The 22,284-nt window shown below is 39.4% G+C and overlaps 1 protein-coding gene across 1 annotated transcript in view; it reads left to right on the top strand.

The window, feature by feature from the left end:
- Positions 1–22,284, top strand: part of MTMR8 (myotubularin related protein 8) — a 128,287-nt gene that overhangs the window by 46,125 nt on the left and 59,878 nt on the right. The window contains 2 exon segments of the mRNA XM_023508914.1: positions 3,543–3,743; positions 12,328–12,456. Of these exon segments, the coding sequence (XP_023364682.1) occupies positions 3,543–3,743; positions 12,328–12,456 (330 nt within the window).

Here is a 22,284-nt window from a genome sequence, read left to right as displayed (position 1 = left end):
CTAAAATTAGTTTGTCTCAACAGACTATAGCCAGGAGAATTGAAAAAATTGAAAGAAATATATTGAAAGAAGTTTGGAAAGTAAAGCTGCTAATTTAAAATTGTATGATTTGGCAATGGATGACAGCACTGATGTAACAAATACAGCTTAGCTTGCCATTTTTATTAGAGTTATTGATGACATATATAATGTCATTGAGAAAGTGTCTCCTTTAGTGCCATTAAAAGGCACTACTAAATCAAGAAATTTGTAAGAAGCAGTAAAAAAATGTTAAAGCAATTTTCTTTATCCACTGTCAACATATCTGGTATAATTATTCATGGTGCCCTGGTGATTATGGGTAAAAAGAGCAAAATTTGTAAAATTAATGGAAAACAATGCAGTTGCTTCCCCAAAGCTACATTTGATGAAGTATTATTGCATGTTACATCAAGAAAATTTATATTCAAAAGCTTTAAAAATGGATGTCATGCAAATCACCTTCAAGACTATATTTCATAAGGACCAAGGGATTGAATCATTGTCAATTTCAGGAATTCTTTACAAGTATAGATGGAAACTATGGCAGCATCATTTACTTTTCAGAAGTAAGATGGCTAAGTGAAGGCCAAATCTTGAAAAGATTTTATGATTTGTGACATGTTATCAAATTGTTTATGGTATCAAAAACCAAACTTGTGCCAGAACTTGGTGATAAGAACTGGCTTACAGATTTACCATTTTTGTGCATTTAACTGCTCATTTAAATGATTTAAATAAACATGGATCTTCAAGGTGAAAAGCAACAAATCAATACAGTGTTTCAAACCATAGCAGCATTCCACATCAGACTGGAATTATGGAATTCAAATTAAGGTCAACAATTTTATGCTTTTTGACATGTATTGCTAAACACAGTCTTATGAATAGCAAAAAATATTAAGCTTTGCTTTTCAATTCAATAAAAGAATTTGAAAACAGATTTCAAGATTTCCAGGAAAATAATATTTTGGTGCAATTGCACCTCCATTTTCAATCAATGTAAATATGTTACCAGGCTGGACACAGTGGTTCACACCTATAATCCCAGCACTTGGGAGGCCAAGGCACATGAATTACCTGAGCTCACAGGTTTGAGATCAGCCTGAGCCAAAGTGAGACCCCCATCTCTGAAAAATAGCAAGACGTTGTGGTGGGCACTTGTAGTCCCAGCTACTTGAAAGAATGAGGCAAGAGAATTGCTTAAGCCCAGGAGTTTGAGGTTTCTGTGAGCTATGATACCATGGCACTCTACCAAGGGTGACAAAGCAAGACTCTGTCTCAAAACAAAGAAAAAGTAAATATCTTACTTGTTAGTTTTCAAATGAAATGCATAGAACTGCAATATGACATAAGGAAAACTTGGATCATGTCTTTTTACTGGACTTAGTTCCTATCTTCTAAGAGAAAAATATCCCTTGCTTTACAATCATGTCTTATTTATGTCATTGCTTTTTGGCAGCAGCTAGATATGTGAGCAAGTATTTTCAAGAATGAAGCACATTAAGAGTAAAATTATAGCCAAATATAATATGAGTACCTTGAGAACTCACTGAGAATTGCATCTACTTCCATCAAAGCAGATATCAATGCATTAGTTTCTCAAATACAATGTCAAATATAAAACAAATTTTATGTTGCCTTTCCTTTTACTTTTATAATTAAAAATTCAAAAAAAGACATTACTTACATAATGTACATTTTCTATATTAATGATGACAAACTTGGGACTTAATCAGTGATTTTAAAAGACTCTTAATGGGCCACTGCATAATTAGATTATTATGAGGACTTTTTTTGCTTATCTTTGGTGACAGATATCATGAAAATTATGCACTGGCATTTTGGTTTTGTTCATCAGCTTTCATTTGTTTTTGTGTATTTAATGTGTGGCCCAAAACATCTCCTTTTCCCAATGTGTTTCAGAGAAGCCAAAAGGCTGGATACCCTTGCTATACACACTGGTGTGAGGGAAGATAGGAAATGGGTTAGGATTTTCAGAATATAATTTACAATTTGCAAGAGCTATAAAAGTAATGGAAAGATGGTGTTAAGAACATACATAAAGATTATTTGGGAGCAATTAATTCCACAATGAATGTGCCTCTTAAATGGTGCGAATTTGTATGGTTTTATAATTTTCTCAAGTATTATTTATCAGTCAGGATGTTGGAACAGAGGACATAGCTTTTTAGGCTGATTGATGGTTGATTTTGAAGGAGAATAATGACAAGAAAGGTCAGAAAGTTGAAGACAATGGTAGAGAATTGTTGTAGGGACAAACTGTGAAGTGTGGGTTGAATAAAGAAGAAAAAGAAGCCCATAGGAGTCTGGCAGGTGAAGAGATCCTGACATGAAGGCTGGAGGATATAAGAAGATGACCATCCTTTGGAAATATTATATATGGTATTTAAAGGGGGACATGGGGGTTAAGATTTCAAAAGTGGAGTAAGAACTCATAGGTAATTTCAAGAACCAGCTTATACCTGTGGATTCAGGAAACTGGAGTAAAGATCAGCAAAGATACTGGATTTGGGCTAGTTAAGCAACCTGTTAAGCTAGTGTAGGTTATCTACATAACAGCAAAGGTAAGGACTTAAGACTGGAGTCTCATTCTTCTCTGGAGAAGTGACCCAGAAATTGGAAGAAGACAGCATTGTGAAAGGGGAAGGTAAATAAACAAAACAACCAATAATGGAAGTGTTTTTATGAGCATGAAAGGGATAGTAGTTTGTAAGTAGCATAAGCAGCAGTAGGAGCCAAGAGAAAGCAGAACTCTGTCCTGTTTTATTTAGGGTTATGGTTATATAGAAAGTGAAATGTTTAATGTTCTTCTTTTGATTTGGTCTCAAAGGAGAGGTGGTATGACTGTGAGCCAGGTCACAGGTATATCAGAAGGTAGAAAACATTCATGTAGAAGCTGAGGATGCTTTTGGTTTCTAGTGGAATAGTATTTCTAATAGATGTTAAGAGTTGGTGAAGAGGGCATTATGGGGAAGGAAACAAACAATTCTGGAATGAGGTTTCATTCATGCATTTAATAAATGTTTCTTAAATTTCTATTTTGTGCCAAGCACTCATTGTGCAGGAAACAACATAGATGTGGTCCTTTCTTACATAGTTAAACATGGTTGCCTAAATTAATTAAAATTAAATACAATTAAAAATTGAGTTCCTCAGATATACTACAAGTGCTTAATAGTGATTGCTATATTGGACAATACAACTATATAATATTTACATCATTGCAGAAAGTTCTATAGGAAAGAGCTTATAAGAGAAAATAGACTATATGACCAAAGGGTTTATAGTCTGTATAACAGTAAAGAATACCAGTGGCTAAAAGGTCTACTGGGATTAACTAGCTTCGATATTTTGGCTGGCATTTGCCATGAGGTGTTTCTTTGCCACTGCCAACAGAGACAAAAGGTAACCTTGTTATAGCCTATCAGGGATTATATTCCAAACATTATAATCCCTGATGCTAACCAGTGTCTTTCTTTATATGTATTTTCATCTCTCAGGTGTGACCACCTTGATAGAGACTCAAAAGTGGTGTCCCCTATCTTCACCCAGTTCCTATATTGTATCTGACAATTAACAGAACAGTTTCGCTGTGCCTTTGAGTTTAATGAAGACTTCCTGCTGGGGATCCATGACCACATTTTCTCCTTACAGTTTGGAAACTTCCTTGGAAACTGCCAGAAGGATTGGGAAGATCTTCACTTTGTGAGGAAGTACTGAATAGGGCAAAGGGGGTTCATACAAAAGGAATGTACCGACCACCTTGACTTTGTGGCAGCAATCAAGAAAGGGAAGGAGTAATGTTAATAAAAATGTTTGAATCATAAAATGCCCAGTGTTTACATGGAGATCTCTCAAAACCTCAGATTTCTTAAAAATTGAGGTAATCATGCCTACTTGTCAGAACAATCACAAAGAACCAGTGAAACAATGGCTGTGTGAGGGCCTTGTCCAGAATCAGTTGCTGTGCAGTTATGAATAACCATTATCAACAGTCCTTTTTTCACTTATACATGTATTAGAGATCACAACTGGCAGCTCATAGGCTGTACCTGGCCTAATCGTGTTTTGTTTAGACTGGAATATTTTTAAACTGTGAATTAATTGCCAACATTTAAATAAAAGAGATTTCACATAAAAATCTAATTATTTTAGGATTTTGTTTCCTAAATGGAAAAGCCACTATACCAAGATATTCTGAAAGTTCAGAAGCTATGGCAACATTGGACCTGCATTTTCTAATGACAGTAATCAAGTAGACCTGAACAGTAACTGTTCCATGTGGATGAGGATGCTCTTGTTGCTCTCATTGACCACAATTCTTACCATTCCCTGCAGTTTATTCTCAGCCTACTTTTAATGTTAACTGCCTGGTTACAATATATAGTTGAGTTTGCAACCTTAGGGAGAGATGCTAGTGTTTAATACAAGTACTTTTTCAATTGATAAGATGGAATGCTGACGAACAGAACTCTCTTTATTTTAAAGAGAAAGAAATGGAGATAGACAGGAAGGTAGCTATTTCACCACCTATGCTCATTTCACAGTTGTTGGCTGAGTGAGTAGTTAGCCCAACTTCTCAGTTGGGCTTTATGCTGTAGCTTGGATGACATCACCTCTCTGTGATTCTGTTTTCCTATCAACACAGAAAATAGTGATTAGTCTTCTTACTTTAATATTTGTACTTTCTTGGTAGCTTCCCTGAACATTTGTCTGTCTTTCTGCAGCAAGACCTTTCTTATTCCCTCCCCCAATTTTTTTTATACATATTCATTGTCTCTAACTTGCTTTCTAGGTATTAAAATCCAAGGTCTTTTCCATACTTTTTTTTTTTTTTTGAGACAGAGTCTCACTATGTTGCCTTTGGTAGAGTGCCATGGCATCACAGCTCACAGCAACCTCAAACTCTTGGGTTGAAAGGAATTCTCTTGCCTCAGGCTCTTGAGTATCTGGGACTACAGGTGCCCAACACAATACCCAGGTATTTTTTTGGTTGCAGCTGTCATTATTGTTTAGCAGCCCTGGGCTTGGCTTGAATCCGCCAGCCTCGGTTTATGTGGCTGGCGCCCTACTTACTGAGTTATGGGCACTGAACCTCCATAATCTTTTTATTCCTCTTAAAGTCAGGTTAATATATCTGGACCAGTTTCCCACAGAAGTCTGACTCTACATGTGAAATACAGCAGTTAAAAATTTTAACATAACGTTAATAGAGTAGTTACTTAAAACAAACTTAAGTGTCATTCATGAAATGAAAAGACAGGCATGGACTTTAGAATTACACAGACCTGGGTTCAGACTTTAGCTCTGTTGTCTACTAGTTATTTGATACTTAGCAAATTTTTTTCTTTTCACATTAATAATTTGGGGCTAAAACAACTTACAGTGTTTGGTTATAAAAATTTAAGGTGGCATTTTAAGTAAGGAGTCTGGAATTGTGTTTGACACATAATAAATATTCAATGAATATTGGTTACTTTATTCAGGGCTTTTTTCTCTGTTTGTAACCAACAACCGATGAGAAAGGTGGATATATACAGGGCCTTTGGCCTAACTGAAATGGTGTGACAATTATGAAAATCACAAGAGCTTGATTAAAAGTATTACCACCCATACCACTTCTCTTCAATTATCCTTCTTAAATTTCCATTGACATAGTATGTGCAGATGACTTTCTCATGCATAGTTACACAGCAGCTCTCATTGGAAACCAGGGGATCCCATGCATTTTGAGGTGTTAACTAAAGAGCTTCCTTGTTGGTTGAACAGACTCCCCATGATCTCAAAGTGTAAGAGTCAGACTTGTAACATAATTACTACAATTTTTACTTACCCACCTGTGATAGCTCATGAATATTTGCTAGTATAGATTTTCAATTGTCTTTCACTGTCTCAAACCTTCCAAAGAGAAAACAAGGTGGGTTTAAGTAAAATGAATTATAGAAAAAGCAGAAATTCAGAGGATGGATCAAGATGGTGGACCAGAAGGATCATTCAGCTGAGCTCTCCTAGAAGGACTAGGGATAAAGAGAGAACCCAGAACTACCTGGTGCAGGGACCTTATCCAGAGTCATAGATCACAGAACACAGCAAGAAGGTGGTGAGCTGGATACAGCATATGATCCTGAATGGTGGAAAGCTGATGAATTAGGCAAGTGACTGCTACTGTCTGGGATCAGCTACCCCCTCCACAGAGGTCTGGGATGGGAGGAAGCCTTTCTGGAATTTTAAATAGTTGGGAGAAGCTGTGCATTGAATGGAAAGCTTGGAAGAGTATATTTAATGGATTTAAACAGTGTGCAGCGACCAGATTCAAATGCTGGTTGAAGTGGATTTGTCATAGGTGTGGTGCCTGGTAAGGCAGCCATACTGAAAAGGTTTTGGTGGCCAGGGGGTTGCCATTATGAGAAGGTCTTAGCAGGGACCTAAAGTATGGCCATCTTAATTCCTTCTGCCAGGATCAGAACTCCACTCTTTGGACAGGCTAAGGGATTCCCATACCCCATGGGAACTGGTGTGAGAGGACACTGTGACACCTGCTCCTGAAGCATTCTTAAGAGCTTTAAGACCTCAACCCCACAGAGTCTGAATGCTGAGGAAACAATCAGGCAATTACCAAAGGTAACTAAGTTTGGATTAAGGACCATAAAGGTTGCTGGCTCTGCTCTCTGTCTCCTAAAAAAAAAAAAAAAAAAAAAAAAATCAGCACCACCTGGTGTCCTGGTGACGTATTACAACATGCTGTCATCAACAGCAAGGACTTTGGCTTGAAACAAAGGAGGTAGTAAGAAGGAAAAAGGAGGTGAACAAGAAGAAAAAACACATAAGGAGGAACCAACAGAAAAATTCAGGCAACATGAGAAACCAAAACAAAGAAACTCCCCCATGGGACCATGAGGCAGCTACTGCAGAAGACCCCACCTATAAAGAATTAATGGACTTGACAGAAAGGGAATTTAAAATATGGGTGATAAAGACAATAAAAGGAATGGGTGAGAAGATGGAAGGGCAGAACAAAAAGTTGGACAAGTGATATGCAGAATATGGAAAGAATATGGTGGAGCTTAAGAAAATGAAGGAGACAATTGGGGAATACAGTAGAAAGTATCAAAAGTGGATTATATCATGGAGAAGAAATAACCTCAGAGGTAGAGGATAAAGTTTTCAAGTTGACCCAAGTAGTTAAAGAGGCAGAAAAGAAGAGAGAGAAAGCAGAACAGGTGCTTAGAGAACTATGAGCCTCCATGAAGCTTTCAAACTTATGAATAATAGGGATTCACGAAGGACAAAAAGATTGTCCCAAATGAATGGAAACCCTACTGGAGACCATCATAAATGAAAGTGTCTGACACACTCTTTTCAGATAAATATTGAACTTCAGGTCAACTCAACTCAAACAGAGCCTCTCCAAGACACATTGTAATGAACCTGTCCAAAGTAAAAATGAAGGAAAAAATTCTGCAAGCAACCAATAGTGAACAACAACTGACCTACACAATCACAGCCATTAAGATGACAACAGACTTTTCAATTGAAACTTTCCAAGCCAGAAGAGCATGGTCTTCCACTTTCAACATTCTTAAACCAACTTCCGGCCCAGAATTCTGTATCCTATTAAACTAAGCTTGAAAACTAATGGAGAAATCAAATCTTTTGTGGATATACAAACACTGAAGAAATTCACCATGAGACCAGCTCTACAGGAAATACTTAGACCTATTCTCAGCACTGACCACCATAATGGATCACCTGCTAAGTAAATTCCCAGAAGCTGAAGGTCAAAGTTTAGCTTCCAGAGGCACAAATGATAAAACTACATAACAGTCATTCATAAAATAAGAGAACATTTATCAATTATCTCAGTAAATGTCAATGGACTGAATTCATGACTGAAGAGGCATAGGCTGGCTGATTGGATAAAAAAGCATAGGCCATCCATATGTTGTCTCCAGGAGACACACCTAGCCTTGAAGGGCAAACCAAGAATCAGGGTTAATGGATGGAAAACAGTATTTCAAGCAAATGAAAATCAGAAGAAAGGAGGCCTTGCAATCTTATTTTCAGATACGAGTGGATTTAAAGCAACTAAAGTTAAGAAAGACAAAAATGGACACTTTATACCAGTCAAAGGAACAACACAACAAGAGGACATTTCAATTTTAAATATTTATGCACCCAATTGAAATGCTCTCAGATTTATGAAACAGACCATGATGGGTCTGAGCAATATGGTATCCCATAACACCATAATAGTCTGGGACTTTAACACCACTCTGACAGAACTGTACAGATCCTCTAAACAAAGATACAAATGACTTAAATGTCACCCTAGAACAACGTGGATTACTAGACATATACAGGATACACCATCCCAAAGCTAAGGAATATACATTTTTCTCATCAGCCCATGGTACATACTCCAAAATAAACTACATCCTAGAAATTATACCTTGTATCTTCTCAGACCACAAGGCATTAAAGGTGGAACTCAACTCTCAACAACAACACTCTGTCTCACACAAAGACATGGAAATTAAACAACCTTATGCTGAATGATAGTTGGGTTCAGGAAGAAATAAAAGAGGAAATCTTTACATTCATCAAAGATAACAATGAATACACAAGTTACCAAAACCTGTGGGATATAGCAAAAGCAGTCTTATGAGAGAAATTTATTCCATTAGATGCCTACATTCAAAAAACAGAGAGTGCATCAACAAACTCATGAGGCATTTTATGGAACTGGAAAAAGGAGAACAATCTAATCCCAAACTCATCAGAAGAGAAATAACCAAAATTAAATCAGAGATTAATGAAATTGAAAACAAAGGAATCATCTAGGAAATTAATGAAACAAATAAATGGTTTTTTTAAAAAAAATAAAATAAACCTTTAGGTTGATTAACTAGAAACAGAAAAGTAAAATCTCTAATAACTTCAATCAGAAAATGATAAAGGAGAAAGAACAAATGCCACAGAGATACAAGAGATCATATCTGATACAAGAAACTCTATGCCCAGAAATTGGAAATGTGGAGGAAATGGATTAATACCTAGAATCACACCCTCTCCCTAGACTTAAGAGGAAATAGATCTCTTGAAGAGACCAATTTCAAGAACTGAGATTGAACAAACAGTAAAACATCTCACAAGAAAAAGCCCTGGTCCATATGGCTTCACACCAGAATTCTATCAAATATTCAATAGGAGTTTATACTGATACTGCAAAAATTATTCCAAAAAATTGATAAGGAAGGAAGCTTCCCCAACACACTGTATAAAGCAAACATCACCCTGATAACAAAACCAGGAAAAGACCCAACAAAAAAGGAGAATTTCAGACCAATCTTGCTAATGAATATAAATGCAAAAATTCTCAGTAAGATCATATCCAATATATTATAGCTACACATTAAAGAAAAAAATCATCCCAGGAATACAAGGCTGTTTTAATATGGGCAAGTCTGTAAATGTAATTCACCATATCAACAAAAGCAAAAACAAAGACCATAGGATCCTCTCAATAAATGCATAAAAAGCATTCAATAAAGTTCAGCATCTTTTCCTGATTAGAACACTTAAGTATATAGGCATAGGTGGCACATTTCTGAATATGATGGAAGCCAGCTACAATAAACCTACAGCTAATATTATACTGAATGGGATAAAACTGAAAGCTTTTCCACTAAGAACTGGAACCAGATAAGGTTGTCCTCTATCACCTCTACTATTCAACATAGTGCTGGAAGTTCTAGCCAATACAATCAGGCAAGAAAAGGCAATAAAGGGCATTGAAATATGGGCAGAAGAGGTCAAACTCTCGCTCTTTGCTGACAATATAATCTTATGCTTAGAGAAGCCCATTTAACCATAAGACTCTTGGAAGTCATCAAAAAATAGAGCAACGTCTTAGGATATAAAATCAAGGTACACAAATCAGTAGCCTTTGTATATGTCAATAACAGCCAAGATGAGCAGCTAATCAAGGACACCATTCCCTTCACAGCGGCTTAAGAAAAATGAAATACCTAGGAATACATATAACAAAAGAGGTGAAGGACCTCTCCAATTAAAATTACAAAACCCTAAGAGAAGAAATGGCAAAAGATATTAACAAATGGAAGAACATACCATGCTCATAGCTGGAAAGAACCAACATTGTGAAAATGTCTATACTACCCAAAGAAATCTACAGATACAGTGCAGTCCCCATTGAAATACATCATACTTTCAAGACTGGGAAAAAATAATTCTTTTTTTTTTTTTTAATGGAACCAGAACAAACTCCATATAGCCAAGGCAATTCTTAGTAATAAAAACAAAGCCAGGGGGTATCACTCTACCAGACTTTCTGCTGTACTACAAGGCCATAGTGATCAAAACAGTATAGTATTGGCACAAAAATAGAGACATTGATATTTGAAACCAAAGAGAAAACCATGTGATGAAACTAACCTCTTACAGCCACCTGATCTTTGATAAACCAAACAAGAACATACAGTGGTGAAAAGAATCCCTATTCAATAAATGATGCTGGGAGAACTGGATAACCACATGTAAAAGATTGAAACTGTACCCACACCTATCACCACTCACAAAAGTTGATTCAAGATGGATAAAAGATTTACTTCTGAGGCATGAAACAATAAAAATCCTCAAAGTAGGGGGAAAATGCTTGAAGAGATTGGCCTGGGGAAAGATTTTATGAAGAAAACATCTGTGGTAAGTGCAACAGCAGCAAAAATAAACAAATAGGACTTAATTAAACTGAATAGCTTCTGTACAGCTAAGGAAACAACAACCAAAGCAAACAGACAACCTTCACAATGGGAAAAGGTATTTGGATATTATGAATCAGACAAAAACTTGATAACTAGGAACAATAGAGAATTAAAATTAATAAAAAAAATCAATCCCAATATCACTGGGCAAGAGATATGAATAGGACCTTCTCTAAAGAAGACAGACAAATGCCTGACAAACATGAAAACATGTTCTTTGTCCCTAATCATCAGACTAGTTACCTCATCAGAAAATCAAAGCAACCCTGAGATATCACCTAACCCCTACTAGAATGGCCCACATCACAAAGTCTCAAAACTCTAGATACTGGCGTGGATGTGGACAGAAAGAAACAAACACTTTAACACCTCTGGTGGGACTGCAAACTAATGTAACCTTTTTGGAAATGAGTATGGAGAATCCTCAAAAAACTCAAATTAGATCTCCACTTTGATCCTATAATCTCATTACTATGCATCTACCCAAAAGAAAAAAAAGTCCTTTTATCATAAGGACATTTGCACTAGATCATTTATTGCAGCTTACTTTACAGTCACCAAAATGTGGAAACAGCCTAAATGCCCACCAACCCAGCGATGGAGTAACAAGCTGTGGTATATGTATACCATGGAATGCTATTCAGCCACTAACAAAGATGGAGACCTTAACATCTTTTAAATTAAGCTGGATGGAGGTGGGACACATTCTTAGTAAAGCTTGACAAGAATCCAATGTACTCTATACTAACATGAAGGCAGTAGATGAGCTAATACAAGGAGGTGGTAGGGGATTAAGCAAGTAAGGAGAGGGGAGGAGAGTCGGGGATGGCAGTCATGGTGTATGGCACACGTCTTGAGGGCAGGACACAATTATAAGAGGTACTTTATCTAACAAATGCAGTCAGTGTAACCTAATTCTTTGTACCCCAAATGAATCCCAAACAATAAAATAAATAAATAAATATATATTTTGCAGTTTTTGGCTGGGGCCAGGTTTGAACCTACCACCTCTGGTATATGGGGCCAGCACCCTACTCCTTTGAGCCACAGGCACCGCCCAAAATAATGTTATTTTTTAAAAACTCCATAAATTCACCCTATAGGATTCCTGCTTCTTGATTAACCAGACCTCTAAAACTAATGCTAGAATTTTTAAAACTGTAAAAGTCATTAGCTCATAGAATGCTAAACTGAGAAGAGACCTTAAAGGTCACATGTATAGATCAGAAAACAGGCCTAGAAAGAGCTAGGGATTTTCCTACGATAACTCATATATTCTATAGCAGAGAGTAGAATGAGAATTTCCTGCTCTCGAACATAGAACTCTCACTTCTTCTTCATTTTAGAGATCTGTAAATTGAAGCCCAAGTAATTTGTTACTATATCAACATTTATTAGGAACGTATTTTCTTTCTGTAGTACCTATACCTTTGTCTTGAGTTGAGTTTACTTATCAGTAAAATTTGCTTTCTACTTTAATTTTAGGGCTTATTTTTTTTCTAACAGTTTATGAAAAAACACATTATATGTGGCCTTTCTTGGTTCAGAGGAAACCAGACTTGAGGAACCCTCTCTATAAAGGCTTCGCTATGTATGGGGTACTCAATCCTAACACTGTGCCCTACAACATTCATTAAGTTCCTAACCTTGTCTCCTCCTTTCTTACAGCAGGCCCCACAACCTTAGCTTCCTTGATTCTCCTTGAATAGCTGTCACCATCTGCAAATGCTTAGCAGTAGAACAGTATACTGTTCTGTATACTGTATACTGCATACTCTGTCCCCACCTCACCCATTCTGTGATGACTCTTAAAATAAGAACTCTTTTTGATCTGGGGGGCTTTGCTATCACCTGCTTAGGGAAATAAATAAGAAATAATGGTTTTTGGTCACCCTCCCACCACCCAGCCGCCCTTCTCCCCACCCCTTCCCCACCCCCTCCCCATATTCTTGGGCTAGAATTAAGTTATATGTTTCATTTGAGAGCTATAAATTAGTTTCAGTATGAAAACACTACACTGTACCCCATGTTTGCATTAATGTATACAGCTATCATTTAATAAAAAAAAAAAGAAAGAATGGTTGATTTTTAGGTATATAACCAGTCAGGATAAAGGTTGTTCCATTTATTTAGTATTCCTCTATACCTTCTTTTTTATTGCTTTAGAAAAGTTACTCAGTGGAACTTGGAGATGAGACTCAGAGCAGATATGTTCAGGTCAGGTTTACTGAAAGGTATAGAGACCTGCCTGGGCAGGGCAAAGATGGCATTTGTGCTGGGGATAGTTAAAGACCCTTTTTATATGAGGCCTTAGGGGGTGGGAAAATTCCATAGCTTGCTGGAGGATATTGGTGGGCTAGGGTCCTTTGGTGTGAATTTCTAGGGTGGGGCCAGGTAGGCCCTTTGTGGTCTTTGTTTTATGAGGAAAAGAGGAGGAGGGGTAAGGGAGGGTTTATGTAGGTCCCCCCAACATTCCCAAGTTTTGTTAAAAAGGGTGATGGGTACTATAGTCAGTCTTCCAAAACTGCTTCTGGCTGAATAGAGTCATAGTTGTCCTCAGCGTGATGAGTCAGGTGTCGGTGGGCTGTGTGGGTTGGGGGTACATTGGGAGAGGTTATGGGGAATAATAGAAATTGGGTGGCAACTACAGCTGATACCCTTTTTACTTGGGCTTGAATAAATGAGGACGGGAATTGGATGACTCAGGGGCAATGGTTGGTAGGATTGCAGTAAGGAGGCCCAAGAGGGATAAGATCCAGTGTCACCATAAGCTGTCAAAGCAGAATCCCTCATTTTGAGATTATAGGTAGATTCCTTGTTTCTGAAGGTTTGCCCTCTTAGACCAGACCAGACTTGTTGGTGTAGAAACTGCAGGCCTCCTGTAACAAAATGCAAAGGTCCCCTTCCACTGTGAGCAAATCTAAGCCTCTATAATTCTGGAGAACCACTGTTGTCAGAGAGTCAACCTGGTCTTAAATTAGTTGTAACTGATTAGAGACTTCCTGGGGGCTTTTGTATAGCTCAGTAGAAATTAGTCAGAAATGGTGGGTAGCAGTCCATAGGCCAGTAGTCTCAATGCAAACTCCTGCCATGATGCCAAGCCCTGCTAGGAGAGGGATTAATTGGATGGCATGTTTAGCTCTACATGGGGTCTAGCTCTACATAGGGTCTGAAAGTGGACTAGAACTTGTTCATTGCTTGGGATAAGGGATATATCAGGGGAAAGCAGGATAAGAGTACAAATACCCATCCAATTTTTTGGGAGGCATAGACAAGTAGATGTTCCACATAGGAAAAATAAGCCAGTATCATTGAGGCAAGTGTAAAAGTTGAAGGAAAGGAGCAGTTCTCAAGTTCTTGCATAGTTTTGACAGGCCCTTTAGTATCCCAAATGAAAAGGGCTCCTACCAGGGTTGCTCCAGTGATAGGTGGTATAGACCAAGGTGGGGGCAGTTAGTAGAGTGTGCTTCAGGGAAGAAGTGAAACTTGATTTGCTTTAGGTCAGTGGTTCTCAACCTCCCTAATGCCACAACCCTTTAATACAGTTCCTCATGTTGTGATGACCCCCCAACCATAAAATTATTAAATGAGAATAGTCAAGGAACTAAAAGTAGACCTACCATTTGATATTGCAATTCCTCTACTAGATATATACCCAGATGATCAAAAATTATTTTACAACAAAGACATTTGCACCAGAATGTTTATTACAGCCCAATTCATAACTGCCAAGACATGAAAACAGCCCAAGTACCCATCAACCCATGAATGGATTAACAAATTTTGACATATATACATCATGGAATACTATGCAGCCATAAAAAAAGATGGAGCTGTCACATCTTTTATGTTTACCTAGATGGAGCTGGAACATATTCTTCTTAGTAAAGTATCATAAAAATGGGGAAAAAATATCAATGTACTCAATACTACTATGAAATCAATATATAATCACTTATACTTTCATATGAGTGATAAAACATAACTGTAAGTCCAGAAAGTAGAAGGGAAGAGGGGAGGGGAGGGGAGAAGTGGGAGGATGAGGATGTTTAGGGGGACCTCCTTTAATGTGCATGATGCAATGATACATTTCAAAACTATTAACAAAAGAGTATAATTGTGAAAAAAATAAAGTAGGAAGGAAAGCTTTGATCCTCCTTGAAAAGGTGTCTGTGAGGCTAAGAAGGTTTTTTTGTATTTTTTATAGAAAGTAGGTTGGTGTAGTCTATTTGCCAATATTGGCTCAGGAGATAGCCTGTAGCCTAATGTAATTGGGAGGGGGAAGAGGTGAGACCTCCCTTTGGGTAGTTGGCAACACAGATGGTACAGGTGGAAGAGATTTGTTTTAGAAGAGAGTAGAGATGTGGGCATAGAATTAAATGCAGCAAAAAGGGTTGGGGGTCTTGATCCTACATGAAATGGATTGTAGAGTTGTGTAAGAATTTGAGTGGTTTGGGCTGTGGGGAGAAAGAGTCCATTTTCCTTCATGAACCATCCTTGTTGTATAGGGAGGTTTTCTATGGTATATTTGTCTATTTCCTCCAGAAAGTACTGGGAAGAAAAGAGGGGAGAGAACATCAGGTGGAAGTTGGGTGAGGGCAACTTGACATGCTGTAGAATCAGTGTAATTGTTGTCCTGAGCTCTAGTATTGCATGAGGAACAATGGCTTTTACAGTGAATGACTGTGATATGGAAGGGTTATACAGCTTTCTGGAGGAACTGGTGTATTTGAGGCTCATTGGTTATGGGGGAGCCCCCTGTAGTCAGAAAGCCTCTTTCAGCTCAGATATCAGCATGATGGTGTAAGATGTGATAAGCATATTTGAATTGGTGTACGTATTGGTTGGTTTTATTTTGTTTTTGTTGTTTTTCCAGCAATTTGTAAGGCTTAAGTGAAAGTAGTAGATTCTACCTTTTGGGAAGAGGTTCCTAAGGGGAGAGGTTTGTCCTCAATGACAGTGGAGGGAGAGATGATGGCTTAAGCTACTGTCTTTGACCTTTGTGTAGGAATGAAATGTCATCAGTGAACCAGAGGTGGAGTAAATCTGAAAAGGAGTATCTGATATGTTGGAGAAAAACGCTTTGGACGTGAGTATGGCTTCCTCATATGAATTTTTGGGTTCTGAGTGTGGTAAAAGGAGTGAGGAGGCTTGCTTTAAGTGACTAGGGGGTGCTAAAGAAATGAAGGGATTGTCAATGAAGATTAAATTAAATTCTTGTATTTTTTTATAAGAAGAAAAGTTCCAAGAGTTGGGTGATTGTTGTAAGATCTTGGCAGATGTGGGAGGAGTAAACAGTGATGTGCTGACCAAAAGTTAATTTTAGTCCTTCTTTGCTAGGATGGCAGCGTCAGCTAGTGCTTGGAGGCAGGCAGCCCAACCTTTGGTGGTGGTATCTAGCTACTTAAAGAAGTAAGAAACTGGTTGGAAGGATGGACTTTGGTATTGTCCTAAGACCCTTAGGGCGAGGTTTGTTTTTCCATGTTATAGAAGGTGAGGGGGCGAGTAGGGTCAGATAGAGTAAGAGCTGGAGCCAAAAGGAAGGCTTCCTTGAATTTACAGAAAGGGGCATCTGTGGGTTGTGGCAGGTGTCCTCAAACTATGGTCTGTGGGCTACATGTGGCCCGCAGAGGACATTTATCTGGCCAGCCAGGTGTTTTTGCTGCCATTGTCTGTCCTGCTTAGCAACTGACTCATCCTAGGCCCCACAGTCCGGCCCTCCAACAGTCTGAGGGACAGTGAACTGGCCCCCTATTTAAAAAGTTTGAGGATCCCTGGTTTAAGGGTTCTAGTAGATTGCCCTGTGCAGCCTGATAAAGGAGCTGAGCCAGGAGAGAAAAATTAGAGACCTGGCTTCTGCAGAAAACTGCCGCACCTAAAAAAGAAAAGGATTTCTTATTTGGTGGTGGGTATAGGCATATTTTTATGAGGGTCTTGTGAGAGGTTGTGATGATGCATGTGTTAGGGGGTAGGGTTATGCCTATGTATGTAAATTGAGTAGTCACTAATTGAGCCTTTGACCTGGAGACCTAATACCCCTTGGAGGATAAGAAGTTGAGGAGACAAATCATATCTTCAGTGCTAGGAGAAAGTGATGGGGAACAAATAAGTAGGTCATCAACATATTGGAGGACAATAATATATGGGTAAGAGAAATATGAAAGTAATGTGAGAGCCTGACCAAAGAGGTGAGGGGAGTCTCAAATCCTTGAGAGACTTTATAGGTTGATTGATCTTAGTGATGGGTATCTGGATTGATTCAGGTAAAGGCAAAGAGGTTTTGAGAATTAGGATGAAGAGATATGGTGAAGAATTCGTCTTTGAAGTCTAAGACTGAAAAGTGTGATGTGGTGGGGGGATGGTTGACAAAAGGGTGTAGGGATTAGGTTCAACAGTATGGACAGGAATTACTGCAATATTAATGACCCTGAAGTCCTAAACTAGGTGATAAGTTCCATTAGGCTTTTTAACCAGAAGAATGGGGGTGTTGAGTGGAGAATGGGTTATATGAAAAATACCTTTATTAAGAAGTTGTGAAATTATGGGCTTTAAGCCTTGCAAGTCATATAAGGGGTGAGATATTGGGGTACACAAGGGTAGGAAGAAAGATTCTTTAAACAGATTTGGACAGGGGTATGATGTACAGCTACTAAGGGATTTTTGATATCCCAAACAAGAGGACTGACTAAATTAAAAGGGAACAGTGTGTTGTTCTCTGGAGGAGGGAGAAACTGGGGATCATGGACAGTGAGGAGGAGGGCAGTGGCAGGCATCCATACAGTTTGGGAAGTTCAGAAGGTGATAGCAATGTGAAAGGCAGTTAATTTTTCCGTTCCATGTAGTGGGGGGGGCAGTGAGGAAGAATGAGTAAGGAATTGGAGAAAATGTGACTTTCAAACTGGCATTGGAGGAGAGAGGTTTGTTGGGGAGGAAATGAAATCCCTCAACTTCTATGACTAGGACATGGGAGGTGCATGTTCATCCAGAATATTCAGTTAGGAATGAGGGAAGGACACAGGCTTACCAACAATGGTGAAGGCTACCCAGGTCTCCTGTGTTGTGATGGGAATGGGAGTTTGAGGCCTCAAGCCTCATCAGTCTTTCCCTGCTAACCTCATAAGGTCAGCAAGTAAATGGCCTGGACAAATGCAGACAAACCTTGAGAGGTTTAAGAGCAGTCCATCTTCCAGTGTCTCTCAACCCCACACTTGGAGCATGATTTAGGGGAAGGATGAGGGTTGAGACATTATCTACACCAGTGTCCCTTGTTCTCACACCTAAAACAGGGCCTGGGTGGTTCCTAAGAGGTGGCTTTAGTCTGTTTCTGAGGGGCTTTGGTAGTTCCTGCAGTAGTTGAATTCAGCATTTGACGTTTAGTATGATCTTGGGACTGCCTATCCAGATGAACATGTTCTTCTTGACTTTTTAAAGGACCTTAATGGCTGTTATTATGTCCTGTTGGGTCCTTCATTGAATTTTTTAAGTTTAGCCCTGATATCTGGAGCTGATTGGGAAATAAAGCATAAATTTGGGAAAAGGCCCCCTTTGGGAGTAGGAGGGTCTAAGCAGGTGTGTGTGTGGAGGGCTTCAGTGAGACCATGAATTGGGCAGGATTTTCCCTGGGCTCCTGATAAACTTCCCTAAGTTTAATTAACTGCTTTGAAAGAAACCTTTTCCAGGCCCACCAGGAGGCAGGTAATCATATGGTTATGTTGCACCCAGTCAGGGTGGGAGGGCTTGTATTGCCAATTAGGATAAGCTAAAGGGATAGCTGTGACACCTGGAACACAGATGTCAGTAGTATGAAGATCATAACAGGTGAGATCATAAGATTGGACCAGGTACCTTAACTCCTATATATGCTTGGAGAGGTCAGGATGAAGAGGATCTGTGAAAGGTCACCTAAGGAAAACAGATGTGAACCCATGTGATTCACTTGGCACCTACTGTTGCAGGAAGACGAGGCCCAAGGGAGAGAAAGAGCACCCAAACACCATGTTTATAAGAGGAAGGGCTTTATTCACTGGCCAGGAGCTTATGGCATAGAAGAATTCCAAATGGCCGTGCTCCTCAACTGGCTTGGTCTTTCCCTTTTTATCGACAGTCAAAAAGTTCCACCCCACAGGTATCACCCTCATTGGCCAGTTTGAATCAAGTAGGAGATGCTAGTCCAGCCCCTACAGAACTACAGGATTTCACAGAACTTGGAAATTTCCACGTTCTAGGAAATTAAGTTTATAAATTCCCAAGAGCTGAGTCACCATGGAGAGGACCCTGCAGGTGTATCCTTGTGGTCTCCTTGAGAAGACCTGTTCTCCTAGACCTCACCTTTTTCCAGTATCCTCTCTCATTCCTCCCTTTTGAGACTCCAGGATATTTTAATTTGGGGTCTCAATATCAGCTTGTTTCTGCAGATGCTGATATTAATTACTTTTTAGCACTGAGGTTTTAGTAACTGACTCTTCTTGGGTTCTCTACTCAGGCCTTAATAGTACCATGGTGGCAGACTAATATACATATGAGCTATTACTTTTCCATGTGACATAACCCCCCATTTTCCCAAAGTCCAATTAAGACAAGTCCCTCAAGAAGCTTCCTCAGGCTTCAACTGTGCATTGACCAGCCAGCTTCCAGTATGTGGCTGGATCAGAGCACGTTGACTGTCTTAAAAGTTACCTTTACTTTCCAAGGGACAGTGTAGCTCTATTCAGCCAGCTGTGATGACTCCAGGTGAGGATTCCTTTTACCTTCACTGCTGTGCGTGTGGTCAGGATGATAGTGTAAATTCCTTTTTACCTTGGTTTCAGGGGGACCAAGTTCTGATTCTGGACCTAGATGTGGTCCCCTTTATCCTCCAGAGAGAAAGGATGTACCGACACAAAAGACTAAACAGAACACAGTTAATTACCTCAGTGGAGATTTTCTTTGATACTCTTTCTAGGGCTTTTTGTCTATTCAGTTCAATCTTTCCCAGTTCTTTTAGGAGTTCCTGCTAAATTGCAGAGGATTGACAGAGGCCTCTTTGAACAACACCAGTGGCAAGATGTGTATTCAATTAAGCTTTGCTTTCTGGCAGAGTTTACCAATTTCTGTACTTTTAGGCCTGTTCAGGCACTTTACCCTGTCTATGCTTTGAGGCTTATAAGTTATTGAAAGCTTTAGCTTTTTATTTACACTAGTTTTATTATGAACACTAGCCCATTGCCAAATTTAAACCAGAATGGCAACATAAATCATGGAATGATTTCTCTGGGCAATACTTTTGCTAATTCAGGAAATAGCAAAAAGCCTTCTCCCATGGGGAAGGCTTTTACCTATTCCAAGTCTGACAGATCATCACCAGCAAGTTCTTCTTCCCTCTAAAGCAGAATGGCAACATAAATCATGGAATGATTTCTCTGGGCAATATTTTTGCTAATTCAGGAAATAGCAAAAAGCCTTCTCCCATGGGGAAGGCTTTTACCTATTCCAAGTCTGATAGATCATCACCAGCAAGTTCTTATTCCCTCTAAACTTGGGCATTTCAGTAAAGTCTACCTGGAAGTCCTCAAAGGGCATTGCTCCATATTACTGGATTCCTGGTTGGACCGAGTCCTTGGCATGTACTGAACTGCTTGCAGGTGACACAGTGTAGACTCACAGTTTTGGCCAGGGCTGCAATGTAGGAGATGTAGAGGTACCAGCTCAGCAACTTCACCAAAGACTCTTGTCTCAGATGGGTGCTCTCATGCATCACCATTACTACAGTAGCTCCTAGAAGTTAGGAGACTGCTACTCATTAATCTGGCATCTTTGTCCATTTCCCCTCCGCTTCCTGGCTTCTCTCTGCTGCCAACTATTCTTTCTTTTTCTGGGAGTAGATAGGTGAGAGCTGCAAAACCCATGGGATTAGGCAACCCACTCATGACACCTGGTATTGTTTGGATGTAGCTCTTTTGCCTCAGTACTGACCCTAGTGTTCCCTTTAGTGACAGTGGAAACATCTTGATTTTCATGACAGTGCATCATTCCCACCTTCCAGGGTTTCCATACTTCTTCTAGCAACTGAAGTATCTCCTGCTGATACTTAATGTCCTTTTCTCCAGAATTTAATAGTCCCTTCTCTTTGTACAATGCCCCGCATACTTGGAAAGTCAGAAAACCATTCACATTTTCCCCTTGACTTTGTTCTAAGGCTGGAGTCAAGGCAATTAACTAAGCCTTCTGAGCCAATGTCCCTTGGGCTAGGGGCTTAGCCTCTACAGTCTCCCACTGCTCACCTTGCTCCATCATGTAACTGCTTCAGTCTACATACAAGTTCCAGTCTGCAACTGTCTAAGGCTGGTCACGCAAGTCAGGTCTGCTGGAATACACATTATCTTTAACTTCTGTACATTTATGCTCAGTCTCTCTTCCACTGACTAGAAGGAGTGTGGCTTGGCTCAGGGTGTTCTTACATTAGAGAGCCAAAAATGTCCTTTAGTGTCCATTAAAGTGACCACAGAGTGGGGTACTTTCACTCTGAGATTCTGCCCTAGAGTCAGGTTATCAGCTTCTTGTACAAGGAGAGCAATAGTGGCTAGAGCCCATAAGCATGGTGGCCATCCTTTTGCCACTCTATCCAACTGCTTAGAGAGGTAAGCTACAAGCCTTAGCCAAGACACAACCAGCTGGGTTAACAAACCTACAGACATCTTTCTTCTCTCTGAGATATACAGAGTGAAGAGCTTAGCCAAGTCTAGTGGCCCCAATGCAAGTGCATTTGTTTGCCTCATCTTTAGCTGGGAGAAGGCATTTTCCTGTTCTCCTCCCATTCTAAGGGCTCTACTTCCTCTCCTTTAGTTGCCTTATACAAGGTCTTAGCCAAGATGGCAAAGTTGGTGATCCAAAGACAACAAAAGCCAGTCATGCCTAAGAATTCCTGAACCTACTTTCGGCTTGTTGGGGTGGGGAGGAAATTAATGACCTGCCTTCATTTCACACCTAAATACCTCTACCCCTGATGAATAGTAAATCCTAGATAATGTACTTGCTGTTGGCAAATCTGGGCCTTTCGTTTGGACACTTTATAGCTACATACCTCTAGATGTCATAAAAGACAGTCTCTGCCTCGGACGTAGCCCTCCTGGGTAGGATGCCCTGAAAGGAGGTCATCAACATATTGGAGCAGCACACATTCTAATTCCTCAGCCAGGAATTTCTGGAGGTCATGAGCCAGAGCTTCTTCAAAAATTGTGGGTGATTTGAACTTTTGTGGCAACCTGGTCCATGTGTACTGGATCGCGGTTTCCATGTCTGGTCTCTCCCTCTGAAAAAAAAAAAAAAAAAAAAAACTGTCTCTGGCTTTCAAGACCCAGCCTTATACTGAAAAAAGCATCTTTTTAAGTCCAGGCAAGTGGGCCACTTGGCTTCTGCTGGCAGCCTCAGCAGAGTATATGGATTAGGCATAGTAGGATACAGTGTTACAGTTACACGATTTACT

Source organism: Otolemur garnettii, unplaced genomic scaffold, assembly GCF_000181295.1.
Source record: "Otolemur garnettii isolate 467f Iridium unplaced genomic scaffold, OtoGar3 scaffold00290, whole genome shotgun sequence".
Lineage (NCBI taxonomy): Eukaryota > Metazoa > Chordata > Mammalia > Primates > Galagidae > Otolemur > Otolemur garnettii.
The sequence above is the reverse complement of the archived record's forward strand: the minus strand, read 5'-3'. Positions and strand labels throughout refer to the sequence as shown.